This window comes from Tenrec ecaudatus, chromosome 7 (assembly GCF_050624435.1).
Source record: "Tenrec ecaudatus isolate mTenEca1 chromosome 7, mTenEca1.hap1, whole genome shotgun sequence".
Taxonomy (NCBI): domain Eukaryota; kingdom Metazoa; phylum Chordata; class Mammalia; order Afrosoricida; family Tenrecidae; genus Tenrec; species Tenrec ecaudatus.
In genome coordinates this window covers 64,273,521-64,292,457 of record NC_134536.1, presented here as the reverse complement: position 1 = coordinate 64,292,457, position 18,937 = coordinate 64,273,521, and the positions used below count along the sequence as shown (strand labels likewise).

General features: G+C 42.4%; 2 protein-coding genes across 2 annotated transcripts in view; one reads left to right on the top strand and one right to left on the bottom strand.

The window, feature by feature from the left end:
* SNX3 (sorting nexin 3) overlaps nt 1-15,958 on the bottom strand; it is a 40,103-nt gene extending 24,145 nt beyond the window's left edge. Inside the window, exon 1 of the mRNA XM_075554697.1 lies at nt 15,568-15,958. Within this exon, the coding sequence (XP_075410812.1) occupies nt 15,568-15,729 (162 nt within the window). The 5' untranslated portion in view covers nt 15,730-15,958. The remainder of the gene's footprint in view (nt 1-15,567) is intronic.
* A 342-nt stretch (nt 15,959-16,300) lies between these two features.
* The window catches only part of AFG1L (AFG1 like ATPase), a 236,195-nt gene continuing 233,558 nt past the window's right edge, over nt 16,301-18,937 (top strand). The window contains exon 1 of the mRNA XM_075554695.1: nt 16,301-17,705. The gene's annotated coding sequence lies outside the window, so the exon portion shown is untranslated. The remainder of the gene's footprint in view (nt 17,706-18,937) is intronic.

Below are 18,937 nucleotides of genomic sequence, written 5' to 3'. Positions count from 1 at the left end.
CCCGGGCGTGGTGCCCCAACAGACTGGACTGGAAAACGCTCCTAAGGGCCAGCAAACGATCCTTTAACGAACTACAAGCTTTTCTTCTGTGAACAAAACAAAACAAAACAAACAGGTAAGAGAAGTTAAGAAAATTGCCAAAAATTGGGACAAAGTGGGAGGTGAATTCATATATGTTTATGAGTGTTCTTAAGGACTGGTAAAGGATTTCTGGTGGTATCCTTAATTCTGAGTTCTGCTAACTTCAAGATCAGCAGTTCAAACCCACCAGGATGACCCACCACCCTCACCCCTTCACACCCACAATGGTTTGCACTCAAGAAGATTTACAATCTTAAGTTGTCTTAGTAAGGTCACTGAGTTAAAATCAACTCAATGGCAGATGATCTGTTTTTAAATAAAGACTAGTAAACATTATCACCTCAAAGAAAACAGTAGAATATCTAAAAATGGAATTACTTGGTACACACTACAAATAGTTTTGCTTTTAGACACAAACTTCCAGCTTCACGAAATACTGAGGTCTGCCTCCAGTACTTTCCTAACAGTTCTGGGTAGGAAAACATAGTCCTATATAACCCTAAATAGATCAACTGAGAGAAAAGTCTGCTTAATACACCACGCCACCAGGGATCCTTAAAGAGGATTTAAAAACTCAGTGCCATGCAGTCTATGCTGCCTTATAGTGACCCTTTAGGGCAGGGTAGAAATGCTCTCCAAAGTTTCCAAGACCGTAACTGTTTACGGGAGTAGAAAAGCCTTCTCCAGAGGAGCAGCTAGTGGTTTTGAACCCTGGCATTTTTGAACTCAGCCCGACTGGTAGCCATTACAACACCAGGGTTCATAAAAAGGAATTTTAAGGGAATGAAAATTGTGATTTAAGACAGAAAAGAACATATTAAAAGCTCAGTCTGTTGCTAATACAGACCAGGTTTGAATCCTGGCTTTTGTTATTTCTTTAAACACTCAAGCCTCAATTTTCTCACTTTCAAATAAAGTTGAACGGTGAAGAACAATGAGAAAAATGTATACTTGGAATTATGGAGTTTAGCATCTGGTAAATGTCCATTCTTTTCATTGATTACCATGCCTGTATATTTCTGATACTCCAGAGTTTATACCTTGAATGTGAGGGCAATCTAGCTGTGACATGTCACCCCACAGATTGCCAGGGTTGATCTGGCTGACTTAGGCGGGTGTCCCCTTCCACCCTCACTGCTCCATGTGCTTCCCTCTCGAAGCTGCATGGCTGGTGAGGACGACCCTCCCCGACAGGAGGGCCATCCTTCAGTTAAGGGTGCATGAGGAGCTGGGCTACCCTGCTGGAACTCCAAACAAGCTCTCGTGAGTTTATTCCTTGCCAGCCACTAGAATGTAGTGATATGCAAATGTATGACTAGTTCATAAATCTGCTAACAATGGTTCATAAATTTGATTATATCCAAGATTCTCTTGAATATGCCTTCCATATTTTCTTTCTTCTCCTTTATACATCTACCTTTTCACTTATGGCCTAGAAAGTGTTATCTTTGGAAATGAAAGGGATTAATGTTGACAATTTGTGGAATGAGAGTAAAGAGCATGAGCAGGTCTATAGCCACTATGTTATTCAGAGAATTTGTAGTAACAGCAATAGACACAATCCTAGCTTGAAAACTACAGTTGAAAAAAAATGCTAGATACTTATATCTTCTCCATCCAGCTTGATCCAAATGAACTTTCTGCAAAGATTAGAAGTTTCTCTAACCTATGGGGAAATATATGACAGGGCCACAACTAAATGTGGCTAAAGAACATTTGATGTGTAGCTAAAAACAACTGAGTAATTAAAAATTAATTTTACTTAATTTTCATTAAAATAGCTCTATCTGACCAATGGCTACTACAAGGAGATACTCCCCCTGCAAAAAAATACCCAGAATCCACCCCTCCCAGCTATGTATTTAAATTTTTTGACAAAACAACCTTATCACCTCAGAGTACTTTTTATTACACTTAATACATTTGTCAAATCTGTGATTCCATTCTTGGAAACATTTTTCAAACTCATCTGCTTGGATGGCTGACAACACCTTTCGTTTTCTTCCTCTCTTCTTCTATGTTGTCAAACTGCTGTCCTTTCATGTTCCTCTTCACTTGTGGAAACAAAAAGTGGCGCAGAGCAAGGTCAGGTGAGTAAGGTGCATGGAACAAGAAAGGTATGCTGTTTTTTGCCAAAAACTGGTGCACTTAGATGGCTGCGTGAGCAGGTGCACTGTTATTGTGGCAAAACCAGTTCCCTGTCTGCCACAAATGAGGCCCTATTTGTCTCACACTGTTATGCAATCTTTTCAGAACCTCTAAATAGAAAGCTTGATTAGCAGTCTGACCTGGTGGAACTAACTCCAAATGCATTATCCCCCTCACATAAAAAATATAAATGAGCATCAGGTGGGTTTTGGGGTGTTTTTGTGGGGGGGTAGTGTACCCCCTTCATATACTAGTCAGAGTAGTTCTAGACAAAGGCAGATTAAATCTTTGTCAAGGATCCCCTAAAGAACAATATTCAGAACTGATAGCCCATTTTAACAGATAAAACTATATAAATGTTTTTAATAGATTCTATATAACCATAATCCCTACTCTACATGCATTAGCTTTGACATTCTTGGGCTTTCTTTATACAGAAGCGCTGGACTTAAATTTTAAAAATATGAGTATTTATTAAAAAGATTTTAAAACTTTATCCTGGCACAAATGAATATGCATGTTTTTAAAATATTATTTTTGCTTATTTCAAATAACTGCCTGAAATTAAGGGGCAGATTTCCTCCTCAATTTGAAGCCACCAAAAAAAAAAAAAATCACATAACATCAAGAAAAAAATGTGCAGTCACGCTTATTGCCTGGAAGGTTTAAATATATTTTGGACTTTGAGACCAAGACTCACAAGTTGCAAAAGATCAAAGTACTTTTCTTCTAATGTGTTAAGAGACCTTCTTGGACTTACGAAGATTAAAGGGCCTATGTGTTAGGCCGGGTTGACTAGAAAAATAAATTCAATGGCACTCATATAAGTGGAAGAAAGAGCTTTATATATCAATAAATTATTGTATATCAGGAAAACATACTAACTCAGTCCAACTCAAGCCCATAAGTGCAACACTGGTCCATAAGATCCTCTTCAGACTCATGAAGCCAAAAACGATGAGGCCAAATGCAGTAATATCACAGGCCGGTTGGGTGCCCTTTGCCTCACAGCTCTTTCCTCTATTTCCCTTGACTTTCTTCCTGTCCCACCATCATGCTCCATCCCCACCTGGGTTTCAGCAATACCTCTTCATTACATTACCCTTGATCATTCTCTACAAGGCCTGCCACACCCACCTCACCACCAATTTGGATCACTTGTTGTTCCCTTGTCCCTGGGTTTGTTAAGACCAATTCCTTACCCCCCCCCCCCACCTGCCCCTATCCCATTTCCTCATGGAACTGTCAGTCCTGTTGATTTTCCTCCAGCTTGTTCATCTAGCCTATTTTAAATTTAGACAGACCTGTAGAGATAATAACATGCACGAAAACAAGACATAACTAACCAAGCAACAATACACAACAAAACAACAAACCACTGACAAAGAACAAAACAAAACACAACAAGAAAGAAAAGCTTGTAGTTAGTTCAAGGATCGTTTGTTGGCCTTTTGGAGTGGTTTTCCAGTCTAGTCTGTTGGGGCACCACACCCTGACCCCAAAGTCCACCTTTAGCATTCCCTTGCTGTTCCGCTGCACTCCCCCAGTGCTTTGCCTCGGTGTGGTGGGATCAGGACGGGCGCAATTCCCACAGTGTCTTCAGTGCTGTCCCCTGCAGGGCCATGGGTCAGTGAGGGACGTCATGTCTCACAGTGGGGTTGGCCATGTGGTCTTCTCTGTGGACTGGGTGTTCTAATTGGGGTCATCGTCCTCAGGGCCTGGTGGACCAGGATGTGCTCCGATCAGTTATGTACCTCTCCCGGAGCTGCAGATTCAATGCTGTCCTTTGAAATAAATTCTTCTGGGGGGAGGGGCAGGTATCCACTTAGTATTTGGTACTGGGGCCAGCCCCCCAGACCTCTCCACTGGTTCCCTACTCCACGTGGGAATGTTGCATTCATACCTTGGGGCACTGGGTTAAAGTCTGGTCCCTCTTTCCCTGTGGAGATATAAACAATACCCTCCCCTTGGGTGGGTTAGCACCCCATGCCCCCCGCTACCCATTTCTTCCTTATTTTCATCCTTTTTTTCCCTCCTTTTCCCCACCTCCTCCCCAGGTGTCTACCATGTGCATCCCTGGATTTGATCTGGTCCCTGCCATACTACATGGTCCTCACTCCAAGAATGTACACAGCTTTTTCCCTATGCCCCTTTTTTGCATTTTTTTTAATGCTTACCTCAGCGGGCTCATGTTGTACTTAGCTTTTTGTGCCTGACTTACTTCTCTTAGCATGGTTTCCTCCAGTTCTTCCCATGCCGCTATGTGCTTCATATGTTCATCACTGCTTTTTAGTGATGCGCAGTACTCCTTTGTATGGAAATACCAGTTTTTTAATCCAATCATCAGTTGATGGATTGGATTGCTTCCAACTTCTTGCAATTGTGAACTGTCCCGCAATGAACATTGGAGCACAGATGTCTGGCCTTGGTTTGTTTCTTGCCTCTTCTGGGTATATGCCCAGTAGGGGGATTGCTAGGTCGTACAGTAACTCAATTTCCATCTGTTTTAGATATCGCCAGATCAATTTCCACAGTCAAATAAAGTCATTTTAAAATCACATTTCCCCAAACTTTTTGGAGGTCCTGGTATCTGATTAAAAATCTAATAACCAGTATGTGTGTGTGTATAAAACTTCAACAACTTAACAAAACCCTTTTTGAGCCAATTTTAACTGATAGTGACCCTGTAGGACAGAGAAATAGGACAAGTTTCAAGGCTTATAAAATTTTTTTAATGCAATGTAAGTTACGCATTCTTGGTATAGTCAAATTAACATACCTTTGAGTGAATTCCCAAACCAAAAATAAGACTTGGTCATTTTTCTAGACAAAATGTGTGACTACATATCCTCTTACGTTGTTAGGCCCACTGCCATCAAGGAGATGCTGACTCGTGTTGTTAGAAGGTGCTACTGAGTCAGTTCAGCCTCAGAGGGACCCGATGTACAAGGCCTGTGGCCTCCTCCCAGTTGTTGCTCGAGCTCAATGTTGCAGACACTGTGTCAATCTACCTTGTTGAGGGTCTTCCTTTTTTGCTGCCCCTTTACTTTATCAAACACGATATGCTTTTTCTAGGGACTGGTTTCTTCTGCTAAGATGTCCACAGTACACGAGATGAAGTCTTGCAATCCTCACTTCTAAAGAGCATTCTGGCTGTACTTCTTCCAAAACAGATCCAATTGTTCTTCTGGCAGCCATCGGACTATCAATATTTTTTGCCAATACCCTAATTAAATCGCCTTAATTCTTCTTTGGTGTTATTGTTCCATTTTTACACCCAATTTTTTATATTAATTAGTAAAGAATGCTGGCCAGAACACTGTGCTCTTTAAAATAAAAATCTACCTATATGGATTTAACTGACAACTACAACTCAAAAGATTAGATGAGAAGCCAAGGGGGAAGTGAGAGGAGGGTCAGAATGGCTGCAGAACCAGAACATAATCAATATCATTGAATTGTACATCTAGAGTTATTGAACTGGTGTATGTTTTGTTTACATATTTTCACCAACAATAAATTATGTAAAAGAAAACCACCCAAGAATAATGGGGAAAAAGATTATAGTACGGCTTTTCTTCTACATCAACTTATCTGAGTTGGTGGTCAAAAATGTTGACTCTGCTTAATACAGATATCATAGTGTGTTACAGACATCAAAGTATATAATAACACCACTGAAAAACCAAAAAACTTACTGTCATAAAGTCAATTCTGACTCATAGCAACCCTACAGGACAAGGCTACTGCCCCAGTGGGTTTCTGAAACTCTAACTCTTTACAGGAGTAGAAAGCTCTGTCTTTTTTTAAGGAGGAAGTAACCAGTAACAAGACTACAGTATGTGTTTTGGTAAGCATGATTATGAAGGTGAGAAGAAACGTAAAGGAAAACCTTTATTATATGTAATCATCAAAACAGCTAAAAAGCACTTCTATACGTTTTACTTTGAAGTCATAGAATGCCTTGGTGACCCGGATCAAGTGCCATATAACACTGGGGCACTGAATCCTGGATCTTCTAGGTGCACAACACACTCCAAAGGCCACACCAGAGAGAGCTGATGAGCTAACTCTACTAGGTGATGATCCCATATTGAGAGATCTTAAAAGAGTATAATGCTCAAAAGCAGACTTGTTTTATGAACTAAGGGAAATTATTGTTGGTTTTAAAAAAATGTTGCAAATATCTGGTTTACAGATTATCAAGACCAATAGTTACAAGTGTTCATCATCACTCCATGGCTCCAGGAAATCTAAAATCCATGAGAATTTGAAATTGTTTGGAATTTTCCTTGTGATCAGGATTCTTCCATAGAATCTTGATTCAAAATGGTAGCCAGGCATCATGCAGTTCCTCTAGCTGCCTAACAAAGGAGATAGCTGTTCATGGAGCCAATTAGCCACACATTTCATATCCTCCTCCTATTCCATATTGTCCTTCCTCTGTTGTTCCAAGTAAACAGAACTCAATTGTTTTACCTTGGGTGGCTGATTCACTATGCAACTAGGACGGTAAGAGAAGCACTAAACATATTATCAGACCAGTGACTTGGGTTGTTTCATAAACGAGGATCCTAAACCTTCAAACTAAGGAACTATGTCTCATGAGGTGTTTGATTGTACATAAACCACCTTAGCAGCTACTTGTGTTGTTGTTGTAAACATATCTTAGGACTTTTGCCAATTAAACTTAAAAAAAAATTTTTTGCCAATTAAACTTTTTACAGATGTATAGTTTATTAATAGCGATTATAACAATCAACTGTGCTAAATCAATGTTTTCATCACCAATCTAATTTTTTTACAGTTCTGTATTCATGAACATTCTCGCTCACACACACACATTCTCTCTCTATAGCAGAATATCCTCAGTAGTTGCTTTTATATTACTGTATTATTTTTATTGTCGTTAGGTGTCATCAAGTCCCTTCTAACAGTGATCCTAAGTGCAACAGGACGAAATGCTGCCCAGCCCTGTGCCATCCTCACAATGCTATGTTTGAGTCTGTTGTGGCCGTCACTGTGTCAATGCATCACATTGAGTCTTCCTTTATCACTGACCCGTCCCAGAGACGGGTCCATTCTAATAACATCTAAAATGTACTCCGGAATAAGTCTTGCGATTCTCATTTCTAAGGCGTATTCTAGTGTACTGCTTGTACAACAGATCTGTTTATCCTTCCAGCAGTCCATTGTATTTTTCCATATTCTTCACAGCACCATAATTCAAATGCATTGATTCTTCTCTGGTTTTCCTAATTAACTGTCCAACTTTCACATGCATATTAACTGATTGAAAATACATTGGCTTGAGTCAGATGCACCTTAGTCCCCAAAGTGCCATTTTTGTTATGAACACTTTAAATACCGTATATACTTGTGTATAAGCCGAGTTTTTCGGCATAAAAAATGTGCTGAAAAACTGAGGTTCAGCTTATACACGGGTCAGTGGTACCCCAGTGAGGTGTAACATCTCACTGCCCCGCACCCCAGGTAATGAGACGAGCGCCCGTTTCTCCGCTGTTCATTCAAAGCCCCGCTGACACTGCAGGGCTTTGAATGCTGTTTTACTCACATCTACCAATCAGAGCCATCCTATGACATGGATGGCTCCAATTCACAGAAGCACCCCTAGTGATTCACTTATGCCGGCCCCTGAACTGGTAAGGATGTGTCTGTGGCTGTGCTCCATCTCTCCCTTCTGGTCTCTGTCTTAATTCACATCCTGTATCCCCCACCCACGCGGACTCCCTTCCCCCTCCCCCCGCCTAACACATCGTGGGGGGGGGCATTACCACGAAAGTTCTTTTTCAAAGTCTTGTTTTTTTATCCTATTAGAAATGGATACTCTTGAACCAAAGCAAAAACGCCGTTAATATGACACTGGTTTTAAAATGAAGGTTGTGTCAAGAGCAGAAGAGAGCAATAACAGTATTGCAAGTAAGGAATTCTGTGTTGACGAAAAGCAAGTGAGGGAGTGGCGGAAAATGAAGGCTGACTTGGAACAGATTCCAAAAGCTAAAAAAGCTCGTTGTGGTTTAACGTCTTTTTATAGTTATGGAGTGTCGTCAAAATGGCTACTGCATAACACGCATGGGAATCCGCATACATGCTCTACAAATGGCTAAGGATGACAAATATAAAGCACCAGGCGTTGAAAAATTTGTTGCGTCAGCAGGATGGTGTACCTGCTTCATGAATAGGTTTGGCCTACTATGTTTGAGACAAAGAACAAAGATATCCCAGAAATTGCCACAAGACCTTGAAGAAAAAATTATGTCATTTCAGTCATTTATTATAAAACAAAGGATTTATAATTATGACCTGGCAGATATTGGGAATATAGCTGAAACTGCCATGTCTTTTGGTCTTCCAAGCAACAGAACTGTAGCAAGTTTAGGAGAAAAAAAAACATTTTTCTCAAAACCACAGGAAATGAAAAAACAAACAAAAACTTTACAGTTGTTCTATCATGTTTGGCTAATGGAACTACGCTGCATCCTATCATTATCTTTAAAAGACCTTGCCTAAAAAGATCAATTTCCCACCAAGAATTACTGTGCGTGCATATGTTAAAGGCTGGATGGATGAAGACGGAACCAAAAAATGGCTGGAAGAAATTTGGAATCGACGACCAGGAGCAGCCTTTAAAAAAAAAAGCCATCGTTACTTGTTTGGGATATGTTCAGAGCTCACCTATTGGATGACATAAAACAATTGGCAAAATCTAGTAAAGTTACTTTGGCTGTTATTCCAGGTGGGCTTACATTTGTACTGCAGCCTCTGGGTGTATCTTTGAATAAGCCTTTTAAAGACTGTGTGTGAAGGATGTGGCATGAATGGATGTCACCTGGTCAAGCTTGACTAACAAAAGGAGGAAATCTCATGAAGCCTGACATAGAGTTAATAGCAAAGTGGGTTCGAGATGCATTGGAAGACATTCCAGAAGACATGGTGCGATGTTCCTTCCAGAAATGTAGTATTAGCAATACTGTGGATGGCAGTGAAGACCGTGCTTTGTATGAAAATGACAGCAGTGATGGTGATGACGGCGATCTCAGTGAGGACAGCATCTATGATGACTTCACACCAGCTGAAGCTCTGCATTGTCATACGGATAATGATGAGGTATCTAGTTTTGAAGGATTTTAACTCTTTACATTTTAGCTTGGCTGCTGATTGAACTCGAAATAGTACTCTTAGGTTATCATTGTTCAACCTATTTTCCACTTACTGTGCTGGTTTACTAATGGTAAATGACTTGATGTCCTTTTATTTATGTTTTTTATTTAAAATAAATATTTAAATACATTGCCCCACTGATGTCTCAATTTTTAGTAATTTTATTTTCATTTGTTTTGATTACTGAAACTCACCAATAACTTCTTCATTTTCCACCCTAGGCTTATACTCGAGTCAGTTTTTCTGGTTTCCCAGGTAATAATTAGCTACCTCGGCTTATACTCAGGTCGGCTTATATTCAAGTATATACGGTAGGTCTTTGTGTAGCAGATTTGCCCAATGCGAACCATCATTTGATGTCCTAACTGCTACCTCCACGAATATTGATGGTGGATCCAAGTAAAATTCTTGACAGCTTCCATCTTTTCTGTTTATCCTATCATCTTTTGGGCCAATTGTGAGTATTTTGATTTTCCTTACTAAGTTTCAATCTATACTGAAGGCTGCAGTCTTTGATCTTCATCAGCAAATGCTTCCAGTCCCTGCTTTCAGTAAGCAAGGGGGGGTCACCTGAAGAACTTTCCTCTGGTCATGATGCCATATTCTCCTTCATGTAATCCAGATGCTCCGATTATTTGACCAGCGTACAAATTGAATGGATACAACCCTAACACACACCTTTCCTAATTTTAAATGCAGCATTCCTTTGTTCTGTTTATGTACAGGTCCCACACGAGCACAACTCGATGCCGTAGAATTCTGATTCTTCACATTACCCACAGCTTACTTTTATTGTGCACTGTATTATGTTTAAGATGTTTTGGTGTATTTGGGAATGTTTCTTATTTGAAAGGTAAAATAAATACTATTTACTAAGACAAGCATTTGACTCCAAAACCAAACTCACTGCCAACAAGTGGATGTCAACTCACAGCAGCTGTATAGGACAGAGAAGAGTCCCTGTGGGTTCCTGAGACTGGGACTCTTCATGAGAGTAGAAACCTGGCATTTCTCCTGCAGCACATGATTGACACTAAATAAGAACACTGTGTACCTGTTCTGACGTACCTCCAAACTCAGCTTAAAGGGAGACTTATGAATGGATCTTATTTGTAACCTAGGGACTACTTTATAAGGTTTTAAATTAACTGAACTGCAGCTGTGGAGTTCAATTAATTAAATTTTTGGACTTGGACCAGAATATTTCAAATCTAATCCTGAGTCTAACATTAATTACTAGCTGACTTGCTTTAGCTGAAAGATAACCTTTTGTGCCTTGGTTCCATAGGGCATTAAAATGAGCAAGGTCAGTTTTAGTCCCTGAGTAACCAAAGGAAACAGCTACTTTTCAATGTCACTCACTGCCACCTCCCTGTCCATCTCCAGAGATGAGCTGGGTCAGAACAGAATCTTCACTGCTTGCAACCTGACTCTTGCTGGTAGAGTTGCTGGCAGAGGCAGCTGAGCTTGGTGGCAGAGGTGGATGTCAGGCAACCTCAAGACAAAAACTAATGCCTTGACTCTCTACAATATTTTTCTGGCAACACAGGTTTATAAAACTTAATTATTTAATTTGGATATTAATGACTACCAACTTAAAATTAGAGGTGCTTGGTTGCACATAAACAGCCTTAGCAGCTACTTTTGTTATTGGTTTGTAAATATATCTATCACACGACTCTTGCCACAGGAAAAACCACCCATTGAAGTTCAAAAGGGCAAGCACTGCCAAAATGCCGTTTTTACTGGGCATTTTCTGTGCCACAATTTTTTAAGTCAATTTTATTATTAAACTTCATGTTTTAATAGGCCTCAACTGTACCTGGTTATTTGGTTAACTCCCCAACAATATGGCTCCTTTTGCTACCACACCTGCCTTCCTGGGGGTATAGTTCCATGGCAAATCATTTTCCTGAAGAGGCCATCTAACAATTTTAGCAACTCAACTGCCTATGAGCACACAGAAAATGCAGTTATCACAGATTCTTAATTTAGAAGAAATCAATGTTTGGAAAGAGCTAACCTTCACTTACTGTGTACCAGTCCCTGTACTAAAGGGATTTATGTTCAGTGTCTCATTTAGTCATAGGAGATTGGTACTTTTCTTCTTTATGTATTTTACAAAGTGCAGGTGAAGCTTCAAGAGATTTTTTTTACCTTACACCTTGCTAATAAATGATAAGTCTATTACTTGACCCCAGAGCTATCTCAGAGCTCCAGGAAAATCCTTAACTTCACTACGGTTTCAAAGCTGCCTCTATGTACAATAATAGATCTTAATTTAAGATCTTTAAGAAATTCGTTGCATTATAGAACAAACTTCATAAACAGTGACTAAATTACCCCTCCAACCTTGTCTTTAACATGCCAAAATAATTCTAGACCCTGAGCTTTCCAAAACCTTTCATCATTTATGCTGCTCTGTGCTGTACTTACCCATTAGAACAATTTAAAAAAAACATTAATACTCTGCCAATTATTTTCAAAAGCCCAGAGATCCTAATCAAGTGATCCTAATAATCTTAAACACTATGCTCAAACTGAAAGATAAACGAAGATTGGGAAACTTGCATTCTAAAGTGCCACCATCCAGATAAAATTACTCTGTGAATTAAGAGTAATTTCAATCAAATCCTGTAAAATTGAACATTTTTCTCAAGACCAGAATTAGAGAGTAACTATAAGATAGCTTAAGAGTTCAAATTCTGGAACATAAAAGAGTTTTCCAGCAGACAACTTCAATAGCAAAGTGCAGGCAGTAGGGACTATGGAGAACAGAGAGAATTTAGGGAAATGGGAATGAATTATAAATTAATTAACCATCCTACTTTAATAACTCAACTTAAATTCACTGCCATCGAGTTGATCTTTTTTAATCTTTTTATTAGGGGCTCATACAACTCTTATCACAATCCATACATACATCAATTGTGTAAAGCACATTTGTACATTCATTGCCCTCATCATTCTCAAAACATTTCTTTCCACTTAAGCCCCTAATATCAGCTCCTCATTTTCCCCCTCTCTTCCAGCTCCCCCTCCCTCATGAACCCTTAATAATCTGATCTTAACATATAAAAGACTGTAATTACTTTCAGAAATCATATGTTATCTAAAAAAGGTCTAGTGTCTTATATCAGGATATGGTGCCAAGTTTTAAGTTAACATGTTATATACTAAGAAAAACCCCAAGTGGCAAAGTGGCATTTTATATTACAAACATCATTCTATTTTTAGTATTTGCATATGACTTTGATGACCATTAAACCAAAGAGGCATGGTTGGCAAGTAGGCATTGAATTGATAACCACAAGGTTGACAGTTCAAACCTACTAGCTGTTCTGAGGGAGAAAAATCAGGCTATCTGTTTCCATGAAGATTTACAGCCTTGAAAACCTATTCCCATGGGTCGGGATCGACTTGATGGCAAAAGATGAGTTATAATGGCTGTTAACTCAGAACATACTAGTTTATACAAATATACAAACCAGTGTATATTAATTAACTCCTTAACTCATTAATCTCTATTATAAAAGCTTATTTTCATTCAAATGCAGCAATAATACCATACCCACTGCTATTCAGTCGATTCCAGCTCAGAGATCTTATAGGACAGAGTCGAACTGTGCCTTACGGTTTTCCATGGCTTTACTCTCTACAAACAGATCTGTCTTGGAAGTATAGCCAGAATCTCCTTAGAAGTGAGGATGGGCTTTGTCTTCCTTACTTTGGATATAGTATCAGGATTGACCAAGCCCAGAGAAAAGACATCATGCTTGGTCAGTGAAAAAGAGGAAGACTCTCAACCCGACATAGTGGCTCAAACAAGCATGTGAGGATAGTGTAGGGCCAGGGAGTGTTCTTGCCGGTGCACGTGGGTGCTTTGACTCAGAACTGACTTGATGGCTTCTAACAGCATCCACAACAATCTTGACCCAAGCTGACTGTCACATCTTTCTCCTGAGGAGCAGATGCGGGAATCTAACTGCAGGCCAGAGTACACTGTGGCACTAGGGCTCCTGATCAACTGTAAACACCAGTGTCCAAACAACAACAAAAACAAACAAACTCACTGCTAATGAGTCAATGCCAACTCACAGCAACCCTACAGGACAGGTTTGAACTGCCACTTTGAGTTTCCAAGACCATGACTGTTCACTGGAGAAGAAAGCCCTGCCTTTCTCCTGTGCAGCGGGCTGCTGGTTTTGAACTTCAGATCTTGTGGCTCGAAGCCCAACACATAACCACTAGTCATACCAGTTATTTGATAATAAAGTGTATTCAACTATAATTAAATTATAATGTTGTAAGGTGCTGTCAAGTTTATTTCCATTCAGTGTGACTCCATGTGACATGAGAATTGTTCCCTGGTGTAACTTCCAGGCTGTAAACTTCACAGGAGCAAAACGCCAGCTGTTTCTCCTCCGATGGAGCTGCTGAGGGGTTCTAACTGCTGACCTTGCAGTTGGCAGCTGAGCACATAGCCAGTGTGTCACGACTCCTTTAAGTGATCACACCAGAGTTAATAGAGGCTTAACGAATTTGTCTCAGAAACCCACAGGGGCAGTTTTACTCTATCCTCCATGGCAGTGAACATTTCTCTGAGCGACCACGCAGCAAGAGAAACACTAAGTTAATAAACAGAGGAAGTGCAGGCAGGAGACTCCAATTCAATTGTGTGTCAGGAAGTCCTTGCTATGGAAGTTTAGAAAAGGAAATGCCAAGTACTGTCATAACACAAGGAGAGAGAAAAAAACCAAAATCCATTGGTGAATACAGACAAAATATGAATTTTTTGTAGTGGAATATCTGCTATTTAGGTATGATAATTTAAAGTCATTCCTAAAGTTTAAAAAGCAAAAGAATGAAAAAATAAAACCCCTTCACTTTTCTACTAGTATGTACTTCCTAGGTATACTGAAGTCTGGATTTTGCAGATTCAACAAAACCAGACTGCTGATCATTCAGAGTTTACATAATCTTAGGGAAATAAGGGTGGCTTGTAACATTAAACTGTTAGTTCCATATCTTAAACCAATTTGCCCAAATATTTTTTAGCAGGATAAACTCACAAACAAGGAATTCCTTTTGGAAAGTTAAGGAGAAGTTACTCCACTTAAACATGACTAGTAATTTATTATGTAAATCGTGGCTACTCTGTCGCCAAAACTCTATTATACTTAATGTGTAATACTGTGGTATGCTGCTGTTGTCTGTTAACAGCTGGATTAGTTTTATGTAATTAATTTTTAAAGATACTCCCATAACACGGGCAAGTTCTTTAATTCTGAACTAGAAAGTGAAGCACTAGTCTCAATTAGCATCTTTCAAATCATATGAATTACTTATTGCCAACAAATACCAGTTATGAAATTATAAGTGTGTGTTTCTGCTTCAGCTGATTCCTTCATTCAGTGAAGTGCAAATCTTGAAATTAGAGAGCAAGATCCCCACATGAATAGGCTTTTCTGAAAGCAGTTGTATTTGGGATTGTGAGGTAGACATATTTCCCACCGCAGTCTCTGGCAGGTCATGGCCCAGAAGGCTAAGGTCCAGCCCAGCAGGTCAACCATTGCCCATGACCACTCCCGCCTGCTGGCCTGCCCGCCTGTGTGGCTCAGCTCTACCGATGTCAGGCTTCTTTGGACAACCCCCCCCTCCTTTAAGCTCCGTTCACATGAACGTACAACCCAGAGTACTTCGGTGATCCTCGAAGGGCCTGGAGCACCCAGGGTGGCTTGGTCACCTTGGGAAAAGACTCCAGGAAAAGAAAAGTGGGAAGGCTTCAACTTTGCACAATTCGCCTTCCTTGCTCAGAGCTCACACACCCTTCCCGGTGAAGCTCAGCCCTTCTCGACAGATCTAACCCTCGTCGAGCCCAAATGTCATCCCCGGATCAGCTGCTTTTACAGGCAGGCAGGCAGGCAAGCGGCGCTCCACCCACGCCCTCTTCTTCGAGCACCTTCTCCAACGGCCAGCGCTGGGATCACTCCGCACCCCCCCCCCACGCAAACCTCACCCAAGGGAGGCCCCGGCCCACTCCCCTGGCCCGCAGAGCGCCGGCCGACACCGGGCCCGGGCGGCGTGGCCGCCGGAGGGGAGGGCGACGCGGGCCCGGGCGGGGGGCCCTTCGCGAGAGGGGAAAGACGGCCTCACCTTGACCCTGATTTCGTAGGTGGTGAAGCGGCCCCTGCCGACCCCCACGGTCTGGGGGTTGCTCACATCGATCTCGAGGAAGTTGCTGGGCGGCCCGTAGGCGTCATTCAGGTTCTGCGGCTTGGTGATCAGCCGCCGGGTGTCCGCCACCGTCTCCGCCATGTCTCGGTTGCAGCCGCCGCCGCCGCCGCCGCCGCCGCCGCCGCGGGCTCCCTCCGCCCCCGCCCCTCCGCGTTCCACCGACGCCGCCGCCGTCGCCCGCCGCGGGGACACCGGGCTCGCGCGCAGCGGGAGTGAGGCGAACGAGCACGTAGGGCGGGCGTTCACCCCGCGCGCGAAGCTCCGCCCGCCCCGCTCCGACGGCTTCCGCCCCTTCCGCGGAGAGAAGGGAGAAAGCGCTGACTCGCGGGAGCGCCGCCCCTCGGCCCCGGCAGGCCCGTGTCCAGCCGCGGAGGGGCGTGGCCCGGTGAGGGGCTGACAGGAAGCGGTGACTCCGAACGGAGAGTCACGAACTGGTTCTGGCCGGACTACAGTACCCACAATGCACCGGGCGAGAGCGCGGCGTCGCTGCGACGCGGCCGAGTGCGGAGGAGCGGGCGGCCCGGGGGTGGCGCTTCCTGTCTCGGGGCGCCAGCTCCGACCTCCGGCTCCGGGTTCGCGCGGCGGAAGCGCTCTGCGCGGCCTGCGGAGCGGCGCCGGGGTGGTTGGGGGCGGGGGGTGTTGAAAGGAAAAAGGTGGCCGCCAATCAAAACAAAACCGCCTCTACCAGCTCTGGCAACTTTCCATCTTCTCACCGCGAACTACTCAAACGGCTCTTCTAGATAACCTTTAAGTTAACAGATGCTCCCAATGATTTTGACTTGAAGCGGACAGTTGCCCACATGGACTAATGGAAGGCCATACAATGTGGGAGTGGATTTTATGGGGGGGGGCTGGGGATCGAGAGCTTAAGGTCAAGCCACCTTTGAGATAAGTTGGGCCTCTTACAACAAAACCAGATGGTGGACAGGCTGACCCCAGCCTTGAGTGACCTATTCTAGGCGACGGGCCACTTTTTCTGAATATCCCATGACATTCTCAAACGACAAACTCGCTGCCGTCGAGGAGATTCCGACTCATAGCAATGAGGTTCTAGAAAGTCTACAATAAGCGGTAAATGTATTTCTACAAGTACCCGAAATGGAGCTGAGAGAAGCCATGAAGTCTATTAATACACCGCAGCAGGGAAGGGGTTAAGTCCTGTTGCGTGGGCTCAGCAACAGGAGACACGCCTCAGTCTTGCTTCGTCATCCTTAGTTACTGTTGATCTGCTTTGACCTCATTGTTGCAGCCCTTGTGTCACTCGCTCTGGGTAAAGAACTTCTCCTTTGTTGTACCAAGAATTTTGGAACATCAATTCCGAGCACTAGTTTGTGGAAGGCTATAGTTTACAGTGGGCACCCTACCTTTATTCTGAGCCTGTTCGAGTCATGCAGACTCCTCTTGCGTTGGCATGGACTTGATGGCAGTGAGTTTGGTTTTTGGTGCACTGTACTTTTTCTGAAAAACTTTGAAACACTTTGCCCTCAGGCAGTGTGTGTTTGAAAGTGACTTAATACCACTGCCCTGGACAGCCCAAGGAAGGGTTTGCCCTCACGACTGTTCTGGATAGAAACTAGAGCCTATGGGCATGGAACACACCCTGACCACCATGGTCAGAGGGCCCTGAGCCCTTGTAAACTTTTCTAATGGGCAACAGTGTAGTGTGCCTATCTCAATCATGGCAGAGCTCCACTAATTATAGCCATCAGAAACAGCTGAGTGCTTTTCTGTTTGTAGCCATATTTGTTTAAATTGGGAACATATGGGGTGGCCTTGTGACAATTATTATTCAATATTACTCTCAAATTTAAGCTAATGTAGGCCACTAAGAATCAGCATCAACTCGATGGCAATGAGCTTGGGTTTTGGTTTAAAAGAACAGTGAAATGAAATAATAAACCGTTTAGGCTAGTCAGAACTCAAATGGGAATTGTTTCTAGTAATCAGGTCAACTCCAAAGGATGGCAACCTCATGTTTTCTAAGTGAAACTAACCCATAGGATGTTCAAGGCTGTGACCTCCTAGAAGCAGACCACCAGGCTGTATTCTACCTCTGGGTAAGTTCGAACATCTAACCTTTCAGCACTTTTTTTTTGCACCATGCAGGATGTCAAATGCCAGCTGGCACTTTCAAATGCTGTACTGGAAAAATACAAACAAAACAGATAAAGAAAATTTTCAAAGAATAAGGGTAATATGGTAGAGTGGAAATTCTGAATATGACTCTTCTGCCCAAATCTCTGTAACTCCCACCATATGATTGTGGGACTGTGTAAACAGGACGTGTATCACATTAATAGAGAGGCTTGGTCAATTTCCATTACTACCCCCATGGCTGTAAGGAGGAGCCATCATTGAAGCAGAAGAGAGGACCTTGGATGAGCACATTCAGGATCTCTGAAGTGGCGGAGGCCATCTAGACCAGATGCATCCCAGACTGGCCTGGAGACTCAGAGGAGCAACAGTAAGACTATAGGGTACCTTCTCACCTGGTCTGAGAGTATGAACAATGGGAAAGAGTGACAGGTGGGCTGGCTTCCTGGTCCATGGAGGCAAAGGCCAAGGGACCATGAGAGACTTAACATCCTGAGAGAGATTGGGTTACCACTCAGCTGAGAGGCTGCGCACTGGAGAGGGACGTGGGCTGAGAGACCAATGACTGTATACTTAACTGTTTGCTGATCCTGATTTGTGATAACCTATTAACTCCCTGAATAAACCCCCTTAACCATGAGTGTTGTCTGTGAGTTTTGTGTAGCCAACATAGATGTAGGAGGAATGATTGGTGGCAGGTAAAAAAAGGATAGACTATGGAGGCTTATCTGACCCCTGCCTCATGGCATTGGGGAAACCAAAGGAGGTCAGTTATGCCCACCTCCGTGCCATTTATTGCAGGTAATGTCGGAATGAGTATACTCAGACAGGATCTCATTTGGGCCAGTCTTCTAGTACAAGAGACCAAAGGGAAACTTAACTGGTATGACCATGGCAGTTAGTTCCAGAAACATGTGCAACTCTGAATTGAGGTATATGAGACATGAGAAACTAGGAACCACTGTTTTCAGGTGTTACAGCACCCGAATAAAGTAATCCTGGCATATTCTCATAGAAAGTTTCTGTCTCGCTTCTTGGAGGCAACTCCAATTGTCTACAGTGGGGATGTGACTATTATCTTTATTTTCCAGGAAATATTATTTTAGTCTTAGAAAATTCAAGAAGAATAAACTAGCATTGACAAAATGAATCCTGGCTGAATCCAGGTAAAGAGCATAATTAATAGCTTTCCTCT